The following is a 26,823-nucleotide window of genomic DNA, read 5'->3' on the forward strand; positions in this document are numbered from 1 at the left end:
TCCAACTAGATTTAGGGAATGCGCAGCACACGGCACATAATCAGCATATTTATTTTTTTGTGAGATGTGCTTGCACACCATTGTATTGGCCAGACATATTTGCTGTATTGTCAAAAGAGTGTCCTCTACAATTATCCAATAGCAGTCCATTTTTTTCTAGAAATTCTTGTAAGGAATTGAATAAAGATAGGCCAATGTGACTACAAATTTTGATGAAAGATATACATCTTTCATACACTTTTCCCTCAAAACAATGTCGTACTATAATAGCTAGTTGGTCATTGTGGGACAAATCTTGTGTCGAGTCCATCACAATTGAGTAGTACTTTGCATCATCACTATTTATTTCAGCTATAATTCTTTTTTATTACTTGTTTTCCCATAATCTCTATCATTTGTTCATAAACTGTTCTTAATAAGTACGAAGTGAAAGGCTTTGGTCACAGTTCTCATTGTTGGAGGATATGTTTGCGCATGAATGGATCAAACTCTGCTAGTAATTCCAGAGCCCCCATAAAATTAGACACTGTGAGGAGAGTCAAATATTTCCTCATGACCTCTGAATGCTAAGCCTCTTACACTTAAATATTTCACAACTGCAATAACACATTTTAGGACATTGTGGTAATATTCCGTATCTTTTCTTAGTTGCTCCTGCAACTGTGTGTCAATAACAGACTTATTTTCTTTACGTGTTAACCATACTAACAATGATTTCCTATGTTGATTAGAATTTTTTGTGACTTTCTAAACATGGTCCTATATGTTTCCAGTCAGAGAATCCGGTTGTGTATTGAGAAGGGATTTCAGAGAAAAGTTTGCACACTAGACAAAAAACACTTCCCATACTGGTAGAATAGAGACAACCAAGACCTTTCCAGTAATTGACCATTTTTAATTTTTTTCGCAAAGAACTTATTTGAAACTGATCTGTTTTGTTCTTTGTAATACCTTGTTGAAACTGGATATATATTTTTTGGATCTTTATTTTGGAAATAAGTCATTTCATGTGAGAGACAGTGATTAATAAAATTCTCATTTAGCTGTGTAGGCCACACACCTACGTCAACATATTTAGCAAGCAACTCTGCATTTTTTAAACCCTCTTTATCACTATCTTCTTGCAAAACAGCAACAGAGACTTCAGAGAGCTGGTCATCATCTAGGTCTTGTATATTTTTATCTGATACTGAATGTCCGTCAACGTCAACATTGTTTTTAGAGGTTCTCGCTTGTGATTTTAGTCCTAGTACTTCTTCGTTACTGTTATATACATTTTGTTGTTTTTTTCTGTTTCTCTTCGGTTAAGTTATTCTCTCTTTCACTTATTACTGCACCTATATTGTTTAGATTTTCGTTTTTATTTTCCAATACAAAAAAATTTGAAAATTTGGCACATTTACTTCTTTCTTTTTCTGTATTTAATTGTATTTTTCGTTTTTCAGCTCCGCTTTTATATTTTCTATGAGACATTTTTTTTAGGTATTTATTTAATCTGAAAAGAAATAAAAAAAACTAAAAAAATCCACCACCATATTAGGTTGTTTAACATTTAATGTATATTTATTTAGTAAACCTTTGCCGATACTTACCAGTGAAGAAACGAAACACCTGAACAGTACACTTCACCGAACAAATGACTATTTAATATTCAACTATACTGTACTATACATAACCTCAAATGTCAAATGGTGAGAGCAGAAAGTATATATGTGAGAGCTACACTAAGCTAACAAGCTTTAGATGAGCTGAATGAGCTAGACTTGCACTCCCATTCCGAAGGTTGCTATATTACTTGCATAATAGACAAATGACAAAGTATATTTTGATTTTACCGACAGAGGCGATAGAAGACAGAGCCGTATTTACTATTTACTGTCATTTAAAACATTGATATTTGATATTTAATTCAAATCCAATAATGTTGCCAATTAATAATTTTAACATTACCTAGGTAAGAAAAAATTTTGTATAATTTATTTTTTCTTAAATTTGTAATTTAAATTGTTTTTATTTTTTATTTTTACTGCGAAGGGGACCCTTTGATTGAACAGGGCCCTGGGTTGAAGCCCATAAAGCCCATGCCTAAGTCCGCCCCTGCCCTTGAGGGTACATATCAGGAATTTGACGATGATGATGAGCTTTGGTTTCTTCGTAACAGGATAACATAAGGATGGAAATGGTTATAATTTCTCAATATGTATCTTCAAGATATACAGGCTACCATGATAGTACTAGATAACAGGTTTACATTATTAGCTATTCATAGAAATGATTGATTTGACACTGATTTATTATTAGTCAGGTCAATATCTTGAAATCATCTTCTGAGGCACATTCCACCCTGGCATAAACATTTGTTCTGCCAACCTTTCCTCTTTCTCACTCACTCTGTTTAATATGACCAGACCACCTGAGATTATCTCTGCTCACACATTCCTGAATACTAATAATATTAAATTCCCTCCTAAATCTTCATTTTTAATATCATTCTGCCAGTAATGTTATCTGTTCATTTCCCTAATTTTCCTCAAAACTCCCAAATCTGTAGTCTCTAGTCTTTGATCAATTTTATTTCTAACTGAGCTCACAGATCCTGTGTTAAAATTGGTTTGAACACTCTCCTGTATACAGCCACTTTAGTAGTTTGACTAATTTTTCTCCCTTATTCCATATAAATTTATTTTTTTGACTCCCTATCATATCAATTACCTTTACACATTCTTGATGGCTTAAAGGAACTTGGATGTCAAGTTCCTTTCTAATATATCTTCATTTTCATCTGTTCACTCCTCCAATTTTTGTTTAGACTTCTCCAATCTTCAATTAAACAGTTTTATTTTCAACCCAACTTTCAGATAGAAAAGTTAAAATGGTTTAAATACAGCCTATATTGCAGTTTAATGTTTTGACTAATTTTCTATTCCACAAAACTTTATTCAAATGTCTTCCCAACCATAGCTAGCTTTGCTTATTCTATTATCAAGTTCAATATTTAATTGCTACTGCCAAAAAATTGTTTAAATAGCGCAAATATTTCACTTGTTCTATATATTTCCACTGAGAATACAGTTAATGTTTTCCATGTTCCTGCTTTTCATACTTTTTGCCTTTTCCCTGTCGAGTTTTATACCACACTTGTTACAACAGTTATTCAATTTAGTTAAAGCATCCTGATGATCTGTACCACAATCTGTGCCATGATATAAATATTTCAGTTTGTGTATATACAAACATCATCAATGCAAAGAAGCACAATGGAAAATCCAAATAATAAATTGAAACCATGTGCTACAACAATGGTTATCTTTTTAAATGCAGCTGCATGTGCATTAGGCTATAAAATATAACACTATTAGGATCCTAAAAAAATTATGATCATTATAATCATACAGTTGCTGATTTAATTAGAAGCATAACATCAATCATAAAAACAAGATGAGATGAATATTTCTGATTTCAATGTCAAGTTTGACAAAGTTTTCCTTCATAATATGATCTATAATAGATGATAAAAAACAAAAGTAGCATGGTTTTAACTGCTGAAATGAAATGAATCATTAATTCTTACAATGTTTTATTCTCTAATTTATATATAAAGTTTCTTATAATATCATCTGGAATTTGGTTTAGTGATCAGACATTCTAAATTATCTAGTATATCCATGTATATTATATACACACACACACACACCTTTCCATATTTCAAATTTCTCACTTTTCCTACTTCCAATAACAAAATGCACCCATTACTATATTCTGCCTAAATATTTTTATCACTATTCCTTTACTGTTTATTTCATTTCACTTTGAAAGTAATTACTTGAGACTGGAATATCCTTCAATGAAAATAAGAATTTTTTTTCTCTTTTGTGAAGTATAATTCATTTTCCTTTTCAGCAAAAAAATTTTGACAACTATCTCTAAATCCAATATGGTAATAATATGCGGAATTCTTTTGATATTTGTATATGGAAATATGCTCTAGCTACTGAGTTACTTTACTTCTCAATATTTCCAGAGGTCTAGCTCCTTGCTGATGAAGAGCTTACCCTGAGAGTATATTCCTGCTGGCCACTGGTACTGTCAAAGTTCAGAAGAAAGGTGGATTTATATCTGTCACTGAATAAAGCTAATGTTTGGTATGTTGTACAGGAGAACCAAAACTAAGTGTCCTGGAATGATTCCATGTCCCTGGAATGCCCATGTCTTTTTCATCAAAAAAAGTCAGTCATCTAGAAGGTGCTTACCATGGAGGAAAGAAGGTTCCAGTCTATAACTTAGAACTAAGTCAAACAGCAGAAGCAAATAGATTTGGTGTCCTAGAACAGTGCTTCCCAAACTTCTGGATGTCAGGACCCCCTTTGCAAAAATTAAAATATTTCACAGCCTCCCTCGAAAAAAAAATCGTAATAGAGAGATATATTATTATAATATTTATTGTATTTATATTCAATACAAAACATACACAGCGAATATTGCAAAAATCAAATGCATATATTACATTTTTTGCCTCTTACCGTTTGGTTCTGAAGACGATGCGGGCTGTTCTGGTAAAATATGAAATACTGTCCGAGTTTTTTTTTTTTTTTTTTTTTTTTTTTTTTTTTTTTTTTTTTTTGTGTCTGCTTCTTCTGATTGTTCGCGGGAATTTTTTTTTATTTTTTATCAGCCACTTATCCATCTCAGGGTTAAATTTTTTTAACGTAGAATAGATCAAATAATATCACCACTTACCGATACTAGCACACCACAGACTGATAACATGAAATTAGTGAATATTACCTGAATAAGGGAATCCCCGGACCAGGAACATTTTTCTCTTTTGTGACTTTTCTCCCTTTAAGGTAATTAAGCCTAACGCGAAACAGACAGCAAAGGCAGGTTATTAAATCATGCATATGATTGGTGCGATATTAACAAAAGATCGCGCAACCGAAAGATAAAAGCATAGCTGACAATTGAGTTGAAATGCTAACTCTCTTCAACCGAATTCCATATGTGAAACTGCCATAACATTCATTATATATATATATATTACTTAGTTTTAACACTTTTACAAATTTTAACACGTTCGGTTGAATTTTATTGCTGCCTGCCTTGGGAAATCGAACTCACACACATCTAATTAATAACAGTAGTTTTTAGCTAGATACTGTGTTTGCCCATGCAACATATGGTTTTGTTTCAGTCTATGCAGCATAGTTTCTGTATGAGGGGACATGTGATTCATTAATTAGTGTGTTTTTATCCCAGTTGTCTCTAAATGCACTATTTGTTGAGAAATATATTACACAGACTCCTCATACCTTATTCACTGGCATAATAAAAGTACTTGTTTTTATTGCCTCTGCAGTATAGTGGCTGTTAGGGAGGGCATATTGTTTACCACTGCAAGCGAGTTACTATCTCCCCACATGATCTTGTTTAAGCTTTTTTTCATGTGTGAAGTATATGCGAAACTTTTATTGGTAACAGAAAACTAGCTCGGATGAGAGTGATAATATAAAACAAGTTTTGATATGTATATAAAGTCAATATCAACAGTCGCTGATTATGAACGCATAATGAAAGAGACAGGAAGATTTGGAGCTTCCCTGGAGAGCATTTGAAGTAAATACAATTAACCACTGCTTTGAAATGAAACATATGAATAAGCAATATTTACTAATATTCATTAAGCACCAAAATATGCAGGAAGCAAAGTTTGTGAACCAACACCAATGTGTGAATTTTTCCATTAAAATATAAAAAATAACAAAAAAGAAATAATAAAAGTTAAATACGTTTCTTTTAAAATAAAAAAAAATCTACTTAGTCTTAAAACATTTTAAATTTGTTTTCATTATTTCACAGCCCCCCTCAACAAAACCTACGGCCCACAGTTTGGGAAGTGTTGTCCTAAAACAGTCCAAGTACAAAAATGAAGTATTTCTCTGGCACACATGAATGAAGGTTGAGAAACACAGCAGTGTTTCTCAACCTTCTTTCATGTGTGCCCCATTTTTTAATATTAGTTTTTGTGGTGTCCCCCCTTAACCCCTTGCAATTCTTGTGTTGAGACACTGACAAAACCCATAAGTTAGCAAACTTATGGATTTTTTTTTACAAATTACTCAAGAGGTTCACACAACACTGATAAGTTCAAATGAATTACAATAGTTTCTGGAGCTATGGTGTCAGAATTTTATATGAATTTTCCATATTATTAAAGGTCAAAATGTTTACTGGTGCACTTAACATGGCATCATACATGACCAAAAAGGAAGAGTGCAGTGCATCACGAGATACAAAGGGCAACTTGGCAGTCAGCTGCGCAAAATAGCATACATGAAGCATTTCATGTGAAAATTTTTTGTTTACATGTAATCACAATAAAAATTATTTAAAACAGTTAAGATATAAATATTTCAGTTTGCGTATTTACAAACATCATCAATGCAAAGAAGCACAATGGAAAATTCAAATAATAAATTGAAACCATGTGCTACAACAATGGTTATCTTTTTAAATGCAGCTGCATGTGCATTAGGCTATAAAATATAACACTATTAGGATCCTAAAAAAATTATGATCATTATAATCATACAGTTGCTGATAAACATTTCACAGATTTTGGTCATAGGTAGATAGTCCATAACTGAGGTTAAGGTTACGACAATGTACTATCTTTGAAAAGGCATTCAGAGGTTAAAGATAATTTTATGCAGCAACTTTGTATCATTTCAAAGAATTATGTGGCTAGTGCCAATCCCATGCTGTACAATTACAGACCTACATTTACTCAACTGCATGAATTGTGTTCTGCTATGATTTGCAAGTGATCAATCCATATGTCCAAAATAGGATGTTGTGGATAACATGGAATTTGATACACATTGGACAGCAGCAAGGTGAATTTTTTCTTTAGGAGATGGTAACAGTAAGCAGATTTGTAGAGATGACTCACTACAGCAAACTTGTAGGAACTACAGGAACATTGTTATAGTAGATAGTTTGCTGTAGTGCATTTCCTTTAGCACAGCAATGTGCCTATGGAAGTGTTTCTCAACCTTCTTTCATGTGTGCCCAATTTTTAATATTAGTTTTTGTGGTGGCCCCCTTCCAATTCTTGTGTTGAGACACTGACAAAACCCATAAGTTAGCAAAACTAAAAAAACAACAACTAGGAATTAAAATTTTTAAACATTCATACAAATTTAAATACGTCATCATATCTTTCAAAAATTGTATAGATCTGGCATCAATGCACAGACCGTTGAATCGTATCGGCCTTTCCAAAACATTCGCAATTTCATCACGGACAGTCTAGAATGTTCTGGAAATGTTTCTGCAAGTATAAATAAGGCTTGAAATGGCAAGATGGCAGCAACACTGCAACAGTGACCGACAGTGAGAAGTCAATGGTCGGCGTTATTTTACTCCTATTCGCAATGACTGTGATATATAATAAAAACAAGCTTTTCTAGTGCAGAAAATGGATAAATTTTTAATTGGACATAAGCAGGCATCTGACGACTTTGGAGGGTTGACATCAACAAATTCAGGTTCACAGAATATCACTCCAAAAGTAAAATCAAGAAAGATAATTTCAAAATCAAGAAAGATAATGCAGCATAATATTTAGATTTCAGTTTTACAAAGACCCAAAATACATTTTTATTTTGTTTTTATGTCAGTAAATAGTTTCATTAAATGCTTTTGTTTCAATAAAGTAGTTTTTCAGTTTTTCCTTTGATTTCCCTTTCTTCGGGCTCCCCTTTAGGTATTTTTTGCCTAAAGATTTTGAAAAAAAAAAGTTGTTACTGTTGATGAACCTAAATAAACTAGGTAATAATAGTTCTTTCATTTTCTGGATATCTGCCTCACCTGAGCAGTAAATATCCAATTTGTTGTTTCTGTTAAAGATATGAGTGAAGTACACTATCATTGTTTAACCTAGAAACTGCATGGGAATCAAATGGGGTGGGGGGGGGATCACTGATACACAAAGAACAGAGAACAAAAAGCAAGAACATAATAAAGGGTGCATACTTCAGAATGCTGAATTAATTTATATTTCAAATAAAAATAATTTACACAAAAAAAAATTATTCTGTAAAAACATTTTCAAAATCTTCTATTAAAATGACTGAAAATAAAATTTCTCCTGTAAACTCTTCAAATAAATATTAAGGGCTATAACAACACTAAAACATTTGTAAAGAAACAAAACTTTATATATACCTTTCATCACCTTGTAAAGCAGCTTCAATAGCTTCAGGGAGTTCAGATCTCAATAACTCCTAAAAAAACAAGTAATATAAACCTAAGTAATATAAACAAGTAATATAAAAAAAGGGGTGGGAGCAAACTCATTATCTTCTGGCTGATATTAAAAATGGAGAATTACTGCACTTGCTCCCCCACCCCCTTTTTTTTGACAGTATATAAAATAAGATAATATAGGAGAAATGTTCAGGAGCTTATAACAAAAGATCTTTTTTGAGTAAAAAACAAACTTATCATAACAAGGATTTGACTGAACAGTTAAGTAGTTGTTTGCATTTTTAAAAAATAGTTTGGAGTTTTCAATTACAAAAAATAAATACACAGACATACTTGATAGTGTTTATTAAACAATCTGCATATCACACTTTTAATAGGTTCTCAAAAATACCACCATTAGCCTCAGTGCACAATGCAGCACATTCATGAATCATACATGTAAATTACAACAAAAGCAAACTAAGTTACCTTGGCATGCAGATGTTTTGAATACTGAATTCAGTATGCCCTCCATGTTTTATAATGTCAATATTGTGCATGTCTAAGATTTTTTTTGGGGGGGGGAAGTTGTTACTGTTGATGAATACCAGCAACATTTTCTAGAAAATGCAAATAAGCAAAAAATTTCCTAGCAGGACAATTCTGCAGTGCTACATTCTATTCTTTACCTATCCTTTCAAACTATTTTCTCTACATAGATGGTGATAGACACAGTGCCAATGGTTAATTGGCAATGAATGCTATATGTGCCACAAATTCCTTGGGGTCCAATTAAAGTTTTCCAGAGAATCTCTTTGGGCAATTCAGGTTTTCCAGAGTATGTCGTTGGGTATTTGAAGCTTTCCAGTCACAATAAAAGCTGTATGTGGAAAAGAGATCAAGTCTCACTGAATTTTTGTATTCTGTTTAATTATTTATCAATGATCTCTTGTTACGGTTATTTTATTAGAACCTTCATGCACTTAGAGACCATGTCACTCTATATCATGTACATGTAGTTCATGCATTTACACTGTTGAATCTGAATCTACCAATGTCTATTCTAGTTGTTTAAATTTGAAAGTCATGCTGTAGATGCCCTTGATAAGTAGGGTGAAAATTCTATACTAATAAAAATTATGTAAGCAAAATCTGTATTATGTTTAATTAGTTATCATGTCTTACATTCAAATTCATTAAGTTATCTACTAAATAAATCATTAATTGTATGTTTTAACAAAATTGATCATCACATGTTCTGAAACTTTCAGTTTAACATAATTTTAACACATTAACATAACACAAGTAGTGTTATGTTAATCTTAAAACATAATACTTACATGAGTGATACTGGGTGAACCTCTACACAGAGTAGAAAGTAAACTTATAGTGGTTGATATACTTGGAGAAGTTTTTGTCTCTGGAGTTGCTGTGGCTCCTGCTCCAGGTGTACTTGTGACTGAGACATTATAATTAGGAGAGGCCACACTGTTTAATCTGGCTAAAAGCTGATTAACTAGCCCATGTTCTGCTAGAGGAGCAGGATCAATGCCACGTCTTGTAAACCGGTCTGCAAGTGAAGCAAAACAACGAAGGGCACCATCTGCTACCTATCAAACAAAACAAAAATGAATTTTAACCATTTCAATAAAAGCATGCATATAATATTATAGCTGACTACTGCTTAAGCACAATAAAAATGGGACCAAATGATGGTGTGGTTATCCAAAAAAAAACAATTAATTCAGAGTTACATTTATTGCCTGAAAAACAATAATATAAATTCTCTAATAAATATCAATTTCCTTGGAAGATATTAATTTCTAAGTAAATTCTAAATAACTACAAAAATATTCTAAGTATACATTCAAACAAATTTTTTCTTCAGCTTTAAATATCTCTTTATACTTAAGTCATGAGTCCATGCTCGACCTTTTATCTTACTAATTAATAAACTACTACTTAAAATAGCTACTACTATTTTAAAGGGAACACTAATCGCTATTTTCAGTGATCTCTAAATAAAAAGTGGTTAGCATATAAATGTTTTTTTTTTTTTAATCAATCCCACAAAGAGGTTTAAAACATATATTAGATTAGTGCTATCTGCAGTCAAATATAATAAAATGATCACAAATTATTGGCTCTTTGGATTTCCCATATAAATAATCAAACTATAAAGCCTCAGCCTAGAGAGAGATCTCACAGTTCCCATCTATAAAAGGGAGAATGAAGTTGAATGTGAGAATTACATGGGAACTTCTCTACTAAGATTCTAGGTTAAATTTATGCAAGCATACTCGAGAAGAGTGAGTGAGAAAAACTGTGGAAGGGTAATTTAGAAAAGAACAAGCTGGGATCTCTTCAAGATCACAGTTTTGCCTTACAACATATAGTTGAGAACTTGTAAGAATGTAACAAGATCTGGAAAAGGCATAAGATGGAGCCCAGAGAAAACCTTTTCAATACACTACAATTATATGGAGGTGAATGGAACATTATATAGAATAATACATAGTATATATTTGAGTTGTAAGTCAGCAATAATAATTGAAAGAAATACAGGAAGATGGTTTGATGTAAAATCTGGTATAAGACAAGTGTGTACACTATCTCCACTCTCATTCATCTACATGGATCACATTATGAAAGAAAGTGGCATCAAACCTGATATTAGAATCTGAGATATCAAACTTAGCTGTTAACTTTATGCAAACGATGTGTTACTTCTAAACATATCCAGTGCAAGTCTTCAGAATTTTCTAATTAAATTGAATAACAGATAAAATAAATTTGGCAGGAAAATCAGCAATAAAAAAGACCCAAGCTATGTAAATAGGAACATAGAAAGCATCAGCAGCAGCAATCTCAGTGGAGAACCTACACAAGTAAAATATTTCAGCTAAGTAAAATTTAGAACAGTTTTTTTTAGTGAAGATGGCAAATTAAATATGGAAATAGACAACAGAATAAGCAAAGCTGGTATGGTGGGAAGCTGTTAGACTCCACCTTGTCTGCATCCAACCCTTTGTATTATATTCAGTCATGGAAAGAAGGATAATAATATTTATAATTTTTTGTTGTTGTTTAGTCACTCATTAGAATGTTTGTGTAGATGGTGGTAGTTGGTGGCTTGAGTGGTGGAGACGGAAAGTTGTGGAGTGGGTGTCCTCTCTCGATGAATCTTTGGACTCCTTGAAGATGTCATAATAATAATAATGACAAACTTCTTGAATAGCATACTTTTCAAGAGGAGTCATGTGGGCAATTTCAAATTTGGAAATTGGGAATTATCTGTGCCTAGAATAACACAGAAGTTCCCAGAGAGTCTGGGGGAATGTCCTTCTTGATTATATGGCCAAGATAGCATACTTCCCACTCTGACTTGAATAGCTTCAAGTCAGAATGGTATTCAAGATGAGAGAGAGAGAGAGAGAGCAGCAGCTGATACTAAGAAAAAGGCAATCCTTGATGGATATGTAAACAGCAGAACACAAAATTAATCTCAGATGTAAAAAAAATTGTTTTGGGAAAACTGGCAGAAAAGGACAAAGCTAATCCTAATGATAAGTAGCGGTTGAATTTCTACTCACAACACAGAAAGTCATTACTAACACCATGTTTCAACTTAAAGATGTGCACAAATACACATGGAAAGAAGACACAAGAAATGAGAAAAGTCTCACTGATGAAACAAGAAAAACCTCATTCCAATAATAATAATAATACTGTATTTACTCAAATACAGGGTGTTCGGGATAAATTTGACATATTTATAATTAATTATATTTTTCCGTAAGTTACATGTATTAACACACACTTCTCTTCATTTAAAAGTTTGGACCCTTCTTCATTCATATACAAGATGTCAGAAAGGATGGATAGCTGGAACCCACCTGAATCATGGAAGAGAATAACTTGTATCATGATGATTCGTGCCCGCCATCAAAATAAGGATATTACGACTGCTGCCCAATGCTCCCTGAATACAGTAAAAACAATCAGGCATGAACTAGAGACTTGCAATGGTGACTACGAGGATGTAGCAAGAAGAAAGATCCCTAGCAGACGATCTGATTGCGTTCGTACAGCAGAATTCCTCGCAAATCTGCAGGAACAGGTGTTGAAGAACCCTGGCATTGGAATTCGGGCTTTGTTCGTGGAGTTGCTAACTGTAGTCAAGCCCTGGATAACAAGGGTAGCCAATGGTAGGCCGTATGTATGGCAGCAGGATTCGGCCCCTTGCCACACCTCTGGGAAAAGTCAAAAATGGTTGTCTGAAAATTTCTACGACTTCACCAGTCCAAATGTTTGGCCTCCAAACTCCCCAGACCTTAACCCCATGGATTATTTTGTATGGGGCACAGTTGAAAAAGACACCAATCGCACTTCCAGTAATACAAAAGCCCAGTTAATGGATAAAATTAAAACAGTTTTTGCGGCCTTTCCCAGGGAGACTGTAGCATCAGCTTGTTCGAGGTTCCGAAGCAGAATTGAAGCTGTGATCGATGCTAATGGTGGTTATTTTGAGTAAATCTTGTTGATAGTATTGTAATTAACTCTGCCTGTAATGTTTTTTTGTCAATTCATTAAATTTAATAGATACAAAGAAGATTTTCTTTTTCCTTACGAAACTGTCAAATTTATCCCGAACACCCTGTATAACTCGTCCATGCATGGAAAGAAGACACAAGAAATGAGAAAAGTCTCACTGATTAAACAAGAAAAACCTCATTCCAATAATAATGATAATACTGTATTTACTCAAATATAACTTGTCCATGCATATCTCGCACCCCTGATTTTACTTTACAAAAAAGAATTTAAAAAGATTTGCATATAGTTCACAAACAAAAATAAGTTTAAAACTTTAAGAAATATACAGTGAATGTTGTTATGTCAGTTTCAGATATTTGGAATATTTTGAAGTCAGTTCTTCACATTCTTTAAAAGGTTACATGGAGGTCTCCTCCCATATATTCAGCTTTGACCTTTAAGCACCCCCTCTGTTCAACAGGGAATTCGAAGTTCATAAAACTTTATGGGCACTCTTCTCCTTCATTTTCAACAATTAAGAAATGGGCTGCCGAGTTTAAATGTGGCCGTACTAGATTTGAAGATGATCCATGTGAAGGTCATCCAAAAAATGTAACAACACCAGAAATCATTGATCAACTGCACGATATGGTATTGGATGACCGGAGAGTCAAAGTGCGTGAAATTGCTGAGACTATAGGCATTTCAAAAGAATGTGTAAGATATATTTTACATGAAGAATTGAAATGAAAAAGCTTTGTGCAAGATGGCTGCCACACTTGCTCACAGCAGATCAAAAACGCACTCGAATGAAAATCAGTGCTTGGAGCATTTTAACAAGAATAAAACTGATTTTGTGCATCGATTTATTACTATGGATGAGACTTGGATTCACCATTACACACCAGAATCAAAACAGCAGTCAAAAGAGTGGACAGAAGCCAGTTGTTCAGTGCCATAGAACACAAAGTCAGTTCCATCAGCAGGAAAGGTCATGGCATCAGTTTTTGGGATGATAAAAGGCATTTTGTTTATTAATTATCTTGAAAAGGATAAAACAATAACCGGGGAATATTATTCTGATCTTTTACCAGACTATATGAAAAATTTTGTGAGAAAAGACCTGGTTTGCAGAAGAAAAAATCATCTTTCATCAGGACAATGCACCTGCCCACAAAGGTGTTTTGGCAATGAGAAAATTAAAGGATCTGCACTATGAATTGGAATATTCGCCCTATTCCCCAGATTTGGCTCCCTCTGACCTATCTCTTCCCAAAACTAAAACTCTTCCTTGCTGGTTAGCGTTTTTCTTTGAATCAAGAGGTGAATTGCAGCTGTAGAGGGGTATTTTGCAGATCTTACTGAGAGCCACTACAGGGATGGGATAATGGCACTGGAGCATCGCTGGAATAAATGTATTAGTCTTAAGGGGGATTGTATTGAAAAATAAAAATAATTTTGAAATTATAAATTCGTTTTTTCATTGGTAGGCTGAGAACTTTTCAGACCATCCTCAAATGTTATCTGTCCAATTCTGAGAATTTTCAATAAGAACTGAACACCATCCATTGCATCATACTACAGAATGGCTTCATCTCCAAGAAGCTTTATACACATCCTGGACACCACCTACAACCCTATCCCTAGGAACCCTGAACCTGTATCGCACATTTCTCCCCCATACATCATAGGAATCTCTGAGGCAATTGCAAAGATCTTGAAAAGATACAGTTTAGCCCTTACATTAACAAAATCTTCTGCTGGTTACCATCCACAAAAGATAACAGCCCCCACCTCACCCCCTTTCTCTCCCCCCCACTAGGTTCAGTGTGACTGCCTCCACTCATTCTTCAGAGAAACAGTGCATTTGGTTGAAAAACTACAAGAACACCAATCTTATATCAACAATAATAAACCTAAAAAATCGCCTTACACAGCATAGAGTGGACAATGACTACATTATCCTCTAGTCCAATACTCACCTTGAATATCAGTGCCAGTTCAGATTTGAGTATTAACTTCAAATTGCTATTATAACATTGTAACAAGAATCTTGCCTCCACAGTTCAAAGAGCAAAAACAGACCTGGGTTTAAATGCTATATAGAATAGAAAGAATCTTTTTAAGCTACACAAGCAAAGATGAGTGATCAAGTTCTGTCATTTTTCCCTCCTAAAAACTTGGGTTTCTCATCAAGTTCCTACATGACAGAACAAACAAGCCAGAGAACATAAGCAACTGACAGACATAGTTGACTATGCAGATGAGATTAACTGTCCTATCATACTTTTAATTAGGTTTCTATGAAGCCAAGTTACTAGTCTCAACGTGCCACTGAGTCTGATATGTAAGTGGGAAAGTGATGATCGGCTGCGTTTCAATAGGTTTAGTGGTGGACATTTTGATGTTACAGTGCACAGATAACAAATAAATTAAACACAGATATGGATCCAAGAGAAACCAAGACACGTAAGAAGCAGGTTGTGAAAGAACAGGTAGTGATAGAAATATGGTGAAAAGAATGATTATAGTACAGTAGAATGATAGAATACAGAGTTAGGGAATGGGTGATTATCATCTTCAATTAACCCATCAATGTTACATACTGAGCATCTTTATTTCTCATACTCCTTGCATCAGTATACAAAAGTAACAGCCCATGTAAAGTTCTGTATGTCATGATCTGATTAGTGAGTGATCAAGAAGTGATAATTTGAGATGTGGTCAAACAAGAATTTATAGTCAAGAAGGGCTATATGTGAATGATAAGAGATGATTATAGATAGCTATATAGTCAAGTAACGTTAATACCATGGGATGAGGAGCTCTGAGGAAAGACTGACAGAGTATGAGAAATTATTAAGATAGATCTGACATTACTACAACATATAAGCCAGGTAAAGCAGGAGTGAAACAGAACAGCAAACTTACGAAAACTATGTTGGTAAACAAAATGCTATAGAGAATATATAAAATAGCAGGTGATGATCAGATTTATTTTAATTATTATTTATTAAACCAAATTATACTTCAGTACAATTAGCAATTTGGCCTGGTGCACAAGCATGTATCATTAATTATAATTTATCCTATATGATGTTATCATTCATGGGTTTATCCAGTTAAAGATTAATTTCAAAATAGCTCTAGCTCATCTTCTCTTTAAATATTATTATTATTACAGGCAACTCCAGGGAGTCATTAGACTCATCGAGGGAGGCCCCAAATCATATTCATCACAGCTATTCTACATTCATACAGTATCTATCATACCTCGCCTTAAACTCATTCACTGTCACAGCATCCACCACAGACTCTGGGAGCGCATTCCACTCATTCACCACTCTACAAGTAAAGAACCCAGCTCTAACACCTTTACTAACCACACTTTTGCCCAGTTTCCATGGATGTCCCCTAGTCCTCCCACAACCAGCCCTGTTCTCAAAAATACCTTCTGAATTAATTTTATAGAAACCCTTCAGTAATTTGAATGTCTCAATCATATCTCCCCTCCTCCGCCTATCAACCAATTTTTGCAACCCACAAATCCTCAACCTGTTCTCATAAGGTTCATTCCACAGACCTGATATCATCTTGGTCACTCGCCTCTGGATCCTCTCCACCTCCTCCCCATCAAGAAGGAACCTAGGTGACCAAATCTGGGCACAGTAGTCGAGATGAGGTCTTATCAAGGCTCGATACAGAGGAACAATAACCTGCTTGTCTCTGCTTGTCAACGTATTCTTCAGCAACCAAGTGATTTGATGAGTTGATTTGGCCACTTTTGCAATGTGCCCCCCCCTAAACTTCAACTCCTTATCCACCAACACGCCTAAATCTCGTGCCTCATCAATTTCCTGGAGTACCACCAATGTAGTAATCTGCTGCTAATCTTTTCACCCCAAAATGTATAACCTTACATTTTGTCACATTACATTGACATCCATTCACCTTAGCCCAGACCTCCAATCTATCCAAACCATCTTGCAAAATTTTGACATCATCTGCATTCATATTGCCCTACCCAACTTTGCATCATCCGCAAACAAATGAACTGTTCCTCTCAGATCCTTTCCTATATCATTAATGAACAAATTAAACAGCAGTGGTCCAAGAACAGATCCTTGTGGCACACCACTAGTCACAGGCCGTCTTGTGGATTCTGCTCCTGAATAAACCATTCTCTGATATCTCTCTGTCAACCACCCTCCTATCCATCTCACCAACCCTATATCCATCCCCATATGCTGCAATTTACTGATTAGAATTCCATGTGGTATCCTGTCAAAGGCCTTAGCAAGGTCCAGTAGAATCACTGTAAACCCATTACCCTTATCCAGTTCAGCCGTCACTGTGTTATAATACGTGAGCAAGTTACCGAGCATGACCTACCCTTCACAAAACCATGCTGTCCCCGATACAGTATCCCATTTTCTTCTATCCAATCTTGTATTTTCCTCTTGACTATTTTCTCCAAGACCTTGATAATGATTCCTGTTATGCTGATTGGCCGGTAATTTTCAACAGCAGCCTTGGAACCACCTTTATGCAGCAGAACTATTTCCCCTCTTTCCACCTCCTTGGGACTGACCCTGACCCGAGGCTCAAATTAAACAAAATGGTCAAGGGCACTGACAATTCTTTAGCCGCTTCATGTACAACACGAGCTGGTATACCATCCAATCCCACAGATGTATTGACATTGAGGTTCTGTAATAGACTAGTTACCTCTACTTCATTCATCACAATTCCAGTATAAGCTGTTGGTTCTTCCATTCCTGCAATGTCACCACCTGGATGATATACTCTTGCAAAGTGCTCGCTCAGTAATTCCACTATATTGACTGATTCGGTTACCTCCCTACCCTCAGCATTTTTTAAGAATCATTCTACCATGAACATTTTTCCTTTTACTTGCAACATATTGAAAAATCTGTTTGGGATTAAATAACAGAAAACACACAAAAATTGCACAGACACACCAAGAAACAAAAAGCAAACAATACTACTTAAAATTCTAGTAAAATTGCCAAAGTTAACACAAAATACTACTAATCTTTTCAGGAGCTCTCAAAAGCCGACGATCAAATCAGTGCGACACCAAGTGGAATGATAATAAATAATGAGTAATAATAATAAATAATAAATAATAATAAATATGAGAAGACTTCATATAAAACTAATTACTGTCACAACAGAGTAGCTAATTCCATCCTTTAATCCTCTCTGTCTGTCAACTGCATGTTATCTCTGGTTTGACATCTGTCTTTCAAGAGGAAAATCCTGACTCAGGAAGATAAAAACCTTGCCACTTCCATATGAAATCAGATTATCATTAAAAATATCATGTATTAAATAATCTTTAATTAGACAAATTCCTTGAGAACAGTATAAGCATAAAATTATACTTCCCAGAAATTAGAATATAAAGACAAAATGTAATTAGTTTCAACTAAGAGTATTTATAAGACAAAATTAATATTTTAGTTTTCAATCAATTTTAACAAAGACAAAACAATGTAAATAAATGAGTAGATACATGGTTATCTTCATGCTTCAACAAAAGGGAAAGTGCCTCCACACAACTTGGCAAAGAAGCATCTTGTGGTTCCATCTTTCCACAAAGTCTTGATACAACAGCCATTGCAGAATGAAGTGTATCTTTATGTACCAAGGAACCATTATCACGAATAAATGATAAAACACAGTTCAATCCACCAGCTTCAAACACTGCTCCCGCTTCTCGGGTACAGATTAACTCAAGAACCTAAAAAATAAACAGTAGTCTTAAAAAGATTTATAAAAATATTTTGCTGAAACATTGACACTTTGAAATGTTAAAAATGGTATCCTATAGTATACAGTAGCCTAAAATAAAATAAGCACCTCGTGACATTTATATTTGAATATGACCAAAGAAATAAGAGTATGTTTTATGTTTGGATCACTCATCTAATCCACACACTTATTCAGACTAAATAACTAACAGATGTTACGGACATGTTTTGTCTCCTTCCACAGACTATGCTGCATGCAAGCAAAACAGATTTATTGTAGTACTAAACATAGCAACTAACATAAAGCAAAAAAAATGATATGAATATATATATATATATATATATATAAAACTTAAAATCAGTTTGAATTAAATTTGAGATATTTGATATATCATTCAGACACTTCACAAATGCTTGTCTGTTCGGTTAGCCAAGTGGCTATGCGCTTCGCAACCATATGCCTGGGAAAGGACTGTCCTGGGTTCGATTCTCGTTGCAGGCGTGAAGAGCTTAAGGATCTTTCTCAGCCATAGCCAAGTTAGTCGGTCTTGGGTGTGGAAGCAGGGTTTTTCTCCACAGTTTAACTTGGGGTTTTCCTCCAGCAAGCAGGCAAACCAGTCCCGTGAAAACACATGGATTACAGTCAGAACTACTTAAGACCCAGCCATAGGCCTGATCCGTCAGCTATGTTGGTCCCAAGCCTGGATAAAATTTGGGGAGGATTTAGATGGTGCCCTACTGCCCCGTAAAAGGGGCCTCATGATCGTTATATCATCATATGAATAAATAATAAATTCACAAATGCCAATTTTACAAATAAAATTCTATCAAAAAAGTAGCAAATAACATGCCATAAGCATTTGTGAAAATGCAACCACCCAACATGGAACATACAAACATACACTAAAGCTAGTTCCTTCCAGCAGTTCGTGCACGACACTGCGTGGTGTGAACGTGTTAAGCATGCTCAGCGAAGCTGTCACCCATCCTGCATATAAGAAGAAAGGGGTGGGAAGAGACAGAAATCATAGGCTCTACTCTAGGGATGAAACATGCCCAAAAATGTTGATGATGTGGATACTTTTTTGTGAATATTATAATGCTTTTTTTTTGCGATTTTTTTTAATGTTTTGATAAGATTGCGTTTTTTTTTTGTGGCTTTTTTTTCTATTGCTTGTTGCGAGATTTTTTGACCCACTGTAAATCTGTATTTTGCATTAATTTTTAGTACGAGCTAAATAAATAAGCGTGGACATGCAGTGGGAGTTGAAAGATTTGCTAACATGCCACATAGGGAACCCTGTATCCTTTCTCTGTGTGTGTGGTGGCCCTTCATACCACATTATCCAGAATCCCTTCAGGCACAACCTGGTAGAGTTAGTGGCAGCAGGATTATTTCCTAATTGATGAAGAAACCTCATTGTTTTTGTCTGTCTTATGCAGGCTAGGTCATTCAAGTGCCTGCTCTCCAACCAGCAATCTGTGTGTTCAAATCCTCCCTTGGACTTCAATGTTTGTGATTATCTTTTAAGTGGAAGACTAATTTCATTGTTTGGCATGAGACTACTGCCTTGTTTCATAGAGGCCTGAAGTGGCTTGAAAAAGGATTCCCTGTTTGATCTCTAGGGTGGGATTTCCAGATTGTGATAATAGTACCACTCATGGTACTAATGTACTATAACCACAGGTGGTAGAAGTTGTATAAAAAATACTATTTAGTGATATTTAAAATTGCTTTACTGATGTCCCTCTCCCAGTGAGAAAGGGTGTGGATTCCCATAATATAATTAGCAAGCCTCTGAAGGATATTATTCACACTGCATATTTAAAAAGAGAAAGGTGGGAGAGGGAAACAGGAACTGGAGATATTGCTCTGAAGATTAAACAAAGCAGTAACCATTTCAGGCCTCACGAAATGCCACATTATGGTGATGTTTTACAGGGGTAATCAGGATGAGTTCTTTGCTATGGATGTGATGTGATAACATGTTTGTGCGTGTGTGTGTTTGTCAGGAAATGCTTATAGTGCAAATCAGCTGCAAGAAATGAAATGTTATCTTTTCTAGCATGTAACTTAAGGTAGGTTGATAGATCATTAATGTGTAGGATGAACAGCATACATGGAATAACATATATGCTATTCCTCTGAATCTTTGGATACCTGACATTTGTATGGAAACCATCACCAAATCTTTCCATGGCCTGTGTCTCAAGGTGGGTAAAATTAGTTATGAGATCTACTGTGGAGTGAAAGTGGTGAAATCTGCTAATTAATTGGTGGCCCACCATGTAACAAAGTTGGTTATTGAAGACCTTTTCTATTGTTTCAAGAGAACTGATGTTGAGTGTAATGGAACTATAGTTTGATGAAAAACTTCTCTTAAGTCTTTTTTTGGAGTGAACTGAATATAGGTTTGCTTCCATGCTGTTGGATAGATGCCAGATAAGGATTACTGCTTGTACAGATGATATATAGGATTTGTGTTAATCCTATAGTGCAAATTTTGAACATTTGGAGAGATACCATCAGAAGCAAGAGTTTTTTGATATCCAAGCTATTAAGGATTCTTCTGATGTCTTTCTGACAAAAGATCAGAGGAGGGGCTTATTGGTGATTTGCCTTGGTTGTCTATATAAGAATTTGACAAGCCTGACCTTCTGCACATTCTTCTTCTTCAAGATTCTTGCCAAGAAAAAAAAAAAAAAATCTTATGATGTTACAGTAGTAGTATCTTGGTAATATGGATGGAAAATTGTGCTCTGTAGTTTTGGTGATGGAACAGAATCCTGACTGCTGCTTGAGCAGGAGCATATGTTCTGCATTTATCCCTTTTACAGTTGGATTTTATTTACTCATTTTTTTTTTTTTAATTTAATACAGATTTTGCATAGACCAAGTGCAACCATTTATGAAATATTCTGAATTTTTTTCTTGAACTTTTTTACACAATAATGGTCAAATTGTCTAAGCTTAGATGGTGTTTAAAGGTTTCTTGTGGGATGGACGATCATCATACTGATCCTCAGTAAACTAAATAAAATTCTTAGAAAACAAAGTGAAATATAAATAAAACAGAGAAATAAATATACATAACAAGCACAAGAAATTTTACAAGATGATATGCTGCTCTATCAACCCACGTGTATTCCTGCCACACCTAAATGAATCACTTGATCAACATTATTAGTTCAATGGATTAACCTCTCCCTTATTTACTGAACTACCAAATGTATACAGCAGCTGTTTATTATTGGTTAGTTATTTGTACTTTGAAAACAAATATCGTTCCCTCTCTTCGTAAGACTTTTTTTTTTAAATTATGCCATCATAAATTCACGTATGCATGTCTAGATTTATAGGATCACATGATATTTGCTCCACACAGCAACTTACAGGACACACATATAATATCATTAATGTTAAATATTAATAAGTCATCTCTCACTTGTTCTTTCCTTTACATTTTCCATTCTCATATGGTTTATTAATGATGGGTCATATATTTATACCTTTAAGTAATTCAAATATACAAACAAAATATAGGATTCACCTTCATTATTGTTTTCTAATATATTTAAAAACAAACATGCCCCCCCCCCACACACAGACTTAATTACTATTAAAGAACTGTCATGATATGTAGTGTCTGCTGAAATGCAAGAATGAAATTTCCACTAGGCACAGTGTTTTTGTGTTTTCTCTCATTCTGTCAGATAGGGTGACAGTGGGACAGCTATGATCACTTTGACACGAACAAGTTAACAGTGTTATTATTATTATTACCCAAACATGGCACTATTGTGTTATAGGTCCTGTGACCTTTCATGTATGGAGTCATTATAAAAATAATAATAATAAAATTTTAAAAAATACAAATGGTGAGCACCACATTTAGTCATCCAAAGCAGATCTGTTATTTATGCCTACAGAACCTCATCCACCAACTTCAACAACTACTCCCTCCCCTCAAATGTCCAAAGTATGCTTCACAAAATTCTTACCATCATTATGTTGTGTTGGAGGGAGATGTTTTTAATGGTCATTTTCATTCCAATTCTAAGCTACTGATATACAAGGGGTGTTTGAAAAGTTTGGTAAATTTCCAATAGACAGCAACACAATTCGTTCATTCATACCAGTGTTGGCATGTATCATCTTTTTCATGATCCCTGGCAAAATTTTAGCCGCATGAGATGCATAGTTCTCGCTTGGCAAACATTTAAAATGACCGTGTTCGCATTTTTCATAAAAATGGACAAAAGCAAGTTTTTGTGCAGTGATAAAACTGCTTTTATTTGAAGAAGTGGACGGCTGCACAGATCAAAGCCGAGGTAGATGCAGTTCATGGGGATTCTGCAGCATTAAAGACTATTTATTTTTAGGTAAATGAGTTTAAACGTGGTCATAAGTCCATCGAAGATGAAGCGCACTCCATATGCCCGACTGAGATCACTACGAAGGAAATGATTGACAAAATCCGTGGTATCATTATGGAAGACCGTCAAGTGAAAGTGAGTGAGATTGCTGAGATTTTAGGCATCAATTGAATGGATATAATATTCTGTATGAAAAACTGCACACAAAAAAAGCTGTGTGCACGATGGGTGCCGCAATTGTTGACTATCGACCAAAAATGCAAAAATGCAAAAAGACATTTCAATGCAACGTTTGTCGATGTTTAATTGTAATTCATGGGATTTTTTGTATCGATTTGTGACTGTAGACAAAACTTGGATCCACCACTACACACCTGAGTTCAAGAAGCAGTCAAAATAGTGGCCAATGCCCAGTGAAAGAGCACCTAAAAAAGCGAAGACCGTTTTTTCAGCTGGGAAGTTGATGGCCACTGTTTTTTGGGATTCCCAAGGAATTATCATGATAGACTATTTGGAAAAGGGTAAGACAATAACAGGAGTCTATTATGTGTCATTGGTGGATTGTTTAAAAGAAGAACTGAAGAAAAAACAGCCAAGATTGGTGCACAAAAAAAGTGCTCTTTCATCAAGACAATGCACCGGCCCATATATCGGCCATAGCAATGCCAAAATTGAGGTTCGAAATGTTTCCACATCCACTGTACTCTCCAGATTTGGCCCCATGTGACTTCTTGTTCCCAAACTTAAAAATTTGGCTGGGTGGGAAAAAATTTTCTTAGAATGAGGATGTCATCAAGGCTGTCAATGACTATTTTGCACAATTTGACAAATCCTATTTTATAGATGGGATGAAAAAATTGGAAACTCGCTGGACCAAATGTGTAGACCTTCATGGAGACTATGTTGAGAAATAAAGGTGATTTTTTCCAAAAAAATGTGTTTAACTTATTTTTTTACCAAACTTTTCAAACAACCCTCGTAAACAAGTACTTTTCATTGTTGTTATATTTAACTATATCAATGAAATATAGAATTTTCCTTAATTATTGAGCCCTAATATTTTCAAAACAAACATATCCCCCCTCAACCCAACACACACATCTTTGGTTTTGATGGAAGCACTTGTTCATACCCATCTTGAACATGCTAAAGTATCCAAGTATTTTGGCATTCAATATTAATGGCAAATTATATTCAGTGATTTTGTGTTCCCACTGATCATTGAAAAGACAGTGAATAGTGTCAGTAGTTTACATGCTGTGTCAAACAGCAAAAAGTCAAAGATAAGAATATTTCATGTGACTTGATATTTGACAAAAGGAGGCAATGATGGAAGATAAAAATTCGCTGTGGTATTACTTTAAACATACTGAAGATGCAAGGAGGAGATGCAAGAATGTGTGACAACAATGTTCAGAAAATATCAAAGCAGTTGGTCAAATTACTAGAGACTAACATCTTAAGATAGTTATATAAGCTGCCAGAACTTCTACCGACTATTTTATAAAAAAAAAAAAAAAACAGAAAATTATGCTGTTATAATAAAAATGAAATAGAAAATTCAGCTGAAATTATTGATTCACGTTTCAGGATGCTGGAATTCAAATTTTTGACATCAGGAAAGTTATCAATGAAGAAAAACTTTAATTGGCAATAAAGAGAAAAAAAAAAAAAAACAGAAATAGCATGTGTATGAAGATCCAGCTCAAAAGAAACAAAGCACTAAATATCCAGCAGAAGTCATAAGAAAAGAATTGGTGTATTTTCAACAACATGTATTTTCAAAGACAAAAAACAATAATAAAAGGAAAATATTTAAAACCATTTTAACAAAAATATTAGGCTTTTGATTGCCTAATAACTACTAAGCTGACCAACAAATGTCAAATTTCAAAGTTTTTCAAGTGATGGATTAGATTTATACAAAAATTAGGTCACATTTAGAGGACCACAGCCTTGATAAGCTATGTTTTATACAAGCTCATTTTCATAAAAAAGGACACTAAATAAAAAAGTTTATTTTTTGAAGTTTTGTATAATTAACATAAATAATGTCAATATATTTTTTAGAATTTTTTTTATTTTTTGTCATGTTTTATGTTTCAATAAAATTCTGGTTTATTAATATTTATTGATTGTCCTCATATATTTTTGAAAATGTAAAAAAGTACCAAATTACTAGTAAACCAGTATTTATGAAAAAATTTAATGAATTACCAGTAACTGAAAAAGTTGGTAAATTTGCATTCCTGAGTCACTGCTGTTCTTCAATTTACACATCAACAATATTTGGAATTATTTGAAGGGAATAACTAATTCCATGCCAATGATGCCGAGCTGGGGAGTGCAATGCATATTACACAGATAGAACTGCACTGCAAGAACTTGATGAATCGAGGCTACTCATCAATTTCTTGATTACATTAGAAATACAACAAGCCAGGGACATGTATTTAGGGTGTGATAAGTGTGCAGTGCATGCCAAAGAAATTCAAGAAAAAATAATTCTTGAGCAGATATTTATTGTAAATAAATTTATTTATTTAATATTTATTTGAAATAAATAGTTATGAACTGTTACAAATATCAAGACATTAAGAATGTGTTATAAATTAAATAAGGTGAGTTGCTATTGAATCATGCATTGACCAGTTAGTAGCATATGAACAGAGAGTAATGCTGGCACACGTGTGCTGACTGAAATTTGGGCAGGAATTAAAGCTGTGTGGGCTCTACAGCACAAATAGTTTACCTGCAGCACCGAGAAGTGCAGTGCAGTTAGTTATTTCTTGTGATTTGCTGTTAGATAATCGAGTATTTTTTTTTTAAAAATACTAACACTCATTGTTATTCTTCTTGCCAATGGGGAAAAATTGATATTTTTTGTAGACATTTTTAAACTGAGGATATAAAGTTAAAAATTGTAAAGCTGGTAAACTATGTCCATCTCTTCTAAATTTACATAGTACTTACATCTCAGAAATGATGTATAAATAAAACTTTTTTTTTTTTAATAAAATCAATTTTTATACAAATTTAATATTTTTAAAAATCCTAGAATACCCCCTCTTCATAAGGCTTTGTTATGAACATATATGGGCTACTGTGAACAGATTTGGTAGCTTAAGTATCTTGGGATATGGAAGTAGCAGAGAAGATTCAGAGACAAGTAACAAAAATGGTTGAGTGCTTGCTACAAGGAGGGACTGAAGGTTTGTGAGTTTCAAAGTTTAGCTAATAGGCTATATTATACATCATCATCAAATTTCTGACATATACCTTCAAGATCATATATATCTTCAGGATCAGATGTACAGGATCTTATGATAGTACTACATAAAAAGTTACATTTCATCATTACTAACTTGCTATCAACAATTTTCCTCCAGATTAGCCTGTTATCTGTCAACATTACAATTTTATAAGATCACATATTTCTGTCCTCTAAGGCACTTTTTACTGTATCATTCCACCTATACTTTGATCTTCCTCTGGGTATTTTTCCTGCCATCTTGGCAAAGAACACTTGTTTAGTTAATATTTCCTCTCCATTCTGTTTAAGTGGCCATACTACCTGAGATCAGCTCTGCTAACACATTCCTGAATACTAACAACATCAAGTACTTCCCTAATAATCTCATTTTTAATATGATACTACAACTGATTCCATCTGTTCAGTCCCCTAATGTCTCATATCTATGGTCTCCAGTCTTTGATCAAGAGTTCTATTTCTAATCCAGATCCATACGTTAAAATTGGTTTGAACACTGTATTATATACAGCTAGTTGAGTATGTGACTAATCTCTCTCTTATTCCATATAAATTTATTCAGCTGACTTCCTGTCGTACTAGCTTTGCTAATTCTGCTGTTTATTTCCAAATTTA

The 26,823-nt window shown here is 34.2% G+C and overlaps 1 protein-coding gene across 9 annotated transcripts in view; it reads right to left on the minus strand.

The window, feature by feature from the left end:
• The window catches only part of Ufd4 (ubiquitin fusion-degradation 4-like), an 831,523-nt gene that overhangs the window by 740,489 nt on the left and 64,211 nt on the right, over nucleotides 1-26,823 (minus strand). For all 9 annotated transcript variants that reach the window (XM_090399614.1, XM_090399612.1, XM_090399618.1 and 6 more), the window contains exons 3-5: nucleotides 18,323-18,550; nucleotides 9,588-9,857; nucleotides 8,227-8,285 (exon numbers count right to left, since the gene is read on the minus strand). In XM_090399614.1, the coding sequence (XP_090255740.1) occupies nucleotides 8,227-8,285; nucleotides 9,588-9,857; nucleotides 18,323-18,550 (557 nt within the window). The remainder of the gene's footprint in view (nucleotides 1-8,226; nucleotides 8,286-9,587; nucleotides 9,858-18,322; nucleotides 18,551-26,823) is intronic.

Source organism: Typopeltis vanoorti, chromosome 10 (assembly GCF_054136105.1).
Source record: "Typopeltis vanoorti isolate ZY-2024b chromosome 10, IOZ_Tvanoo_1.0, whole genome shotgun sequence".
NCBI classification, from domain to species: domain Eukaryota; kingdom Metazoa; phylum Arthropoda; class Arachnida; order Uropygi; family Thelyphonidae; genus Typopeltis; species Typopeltis vanoorti.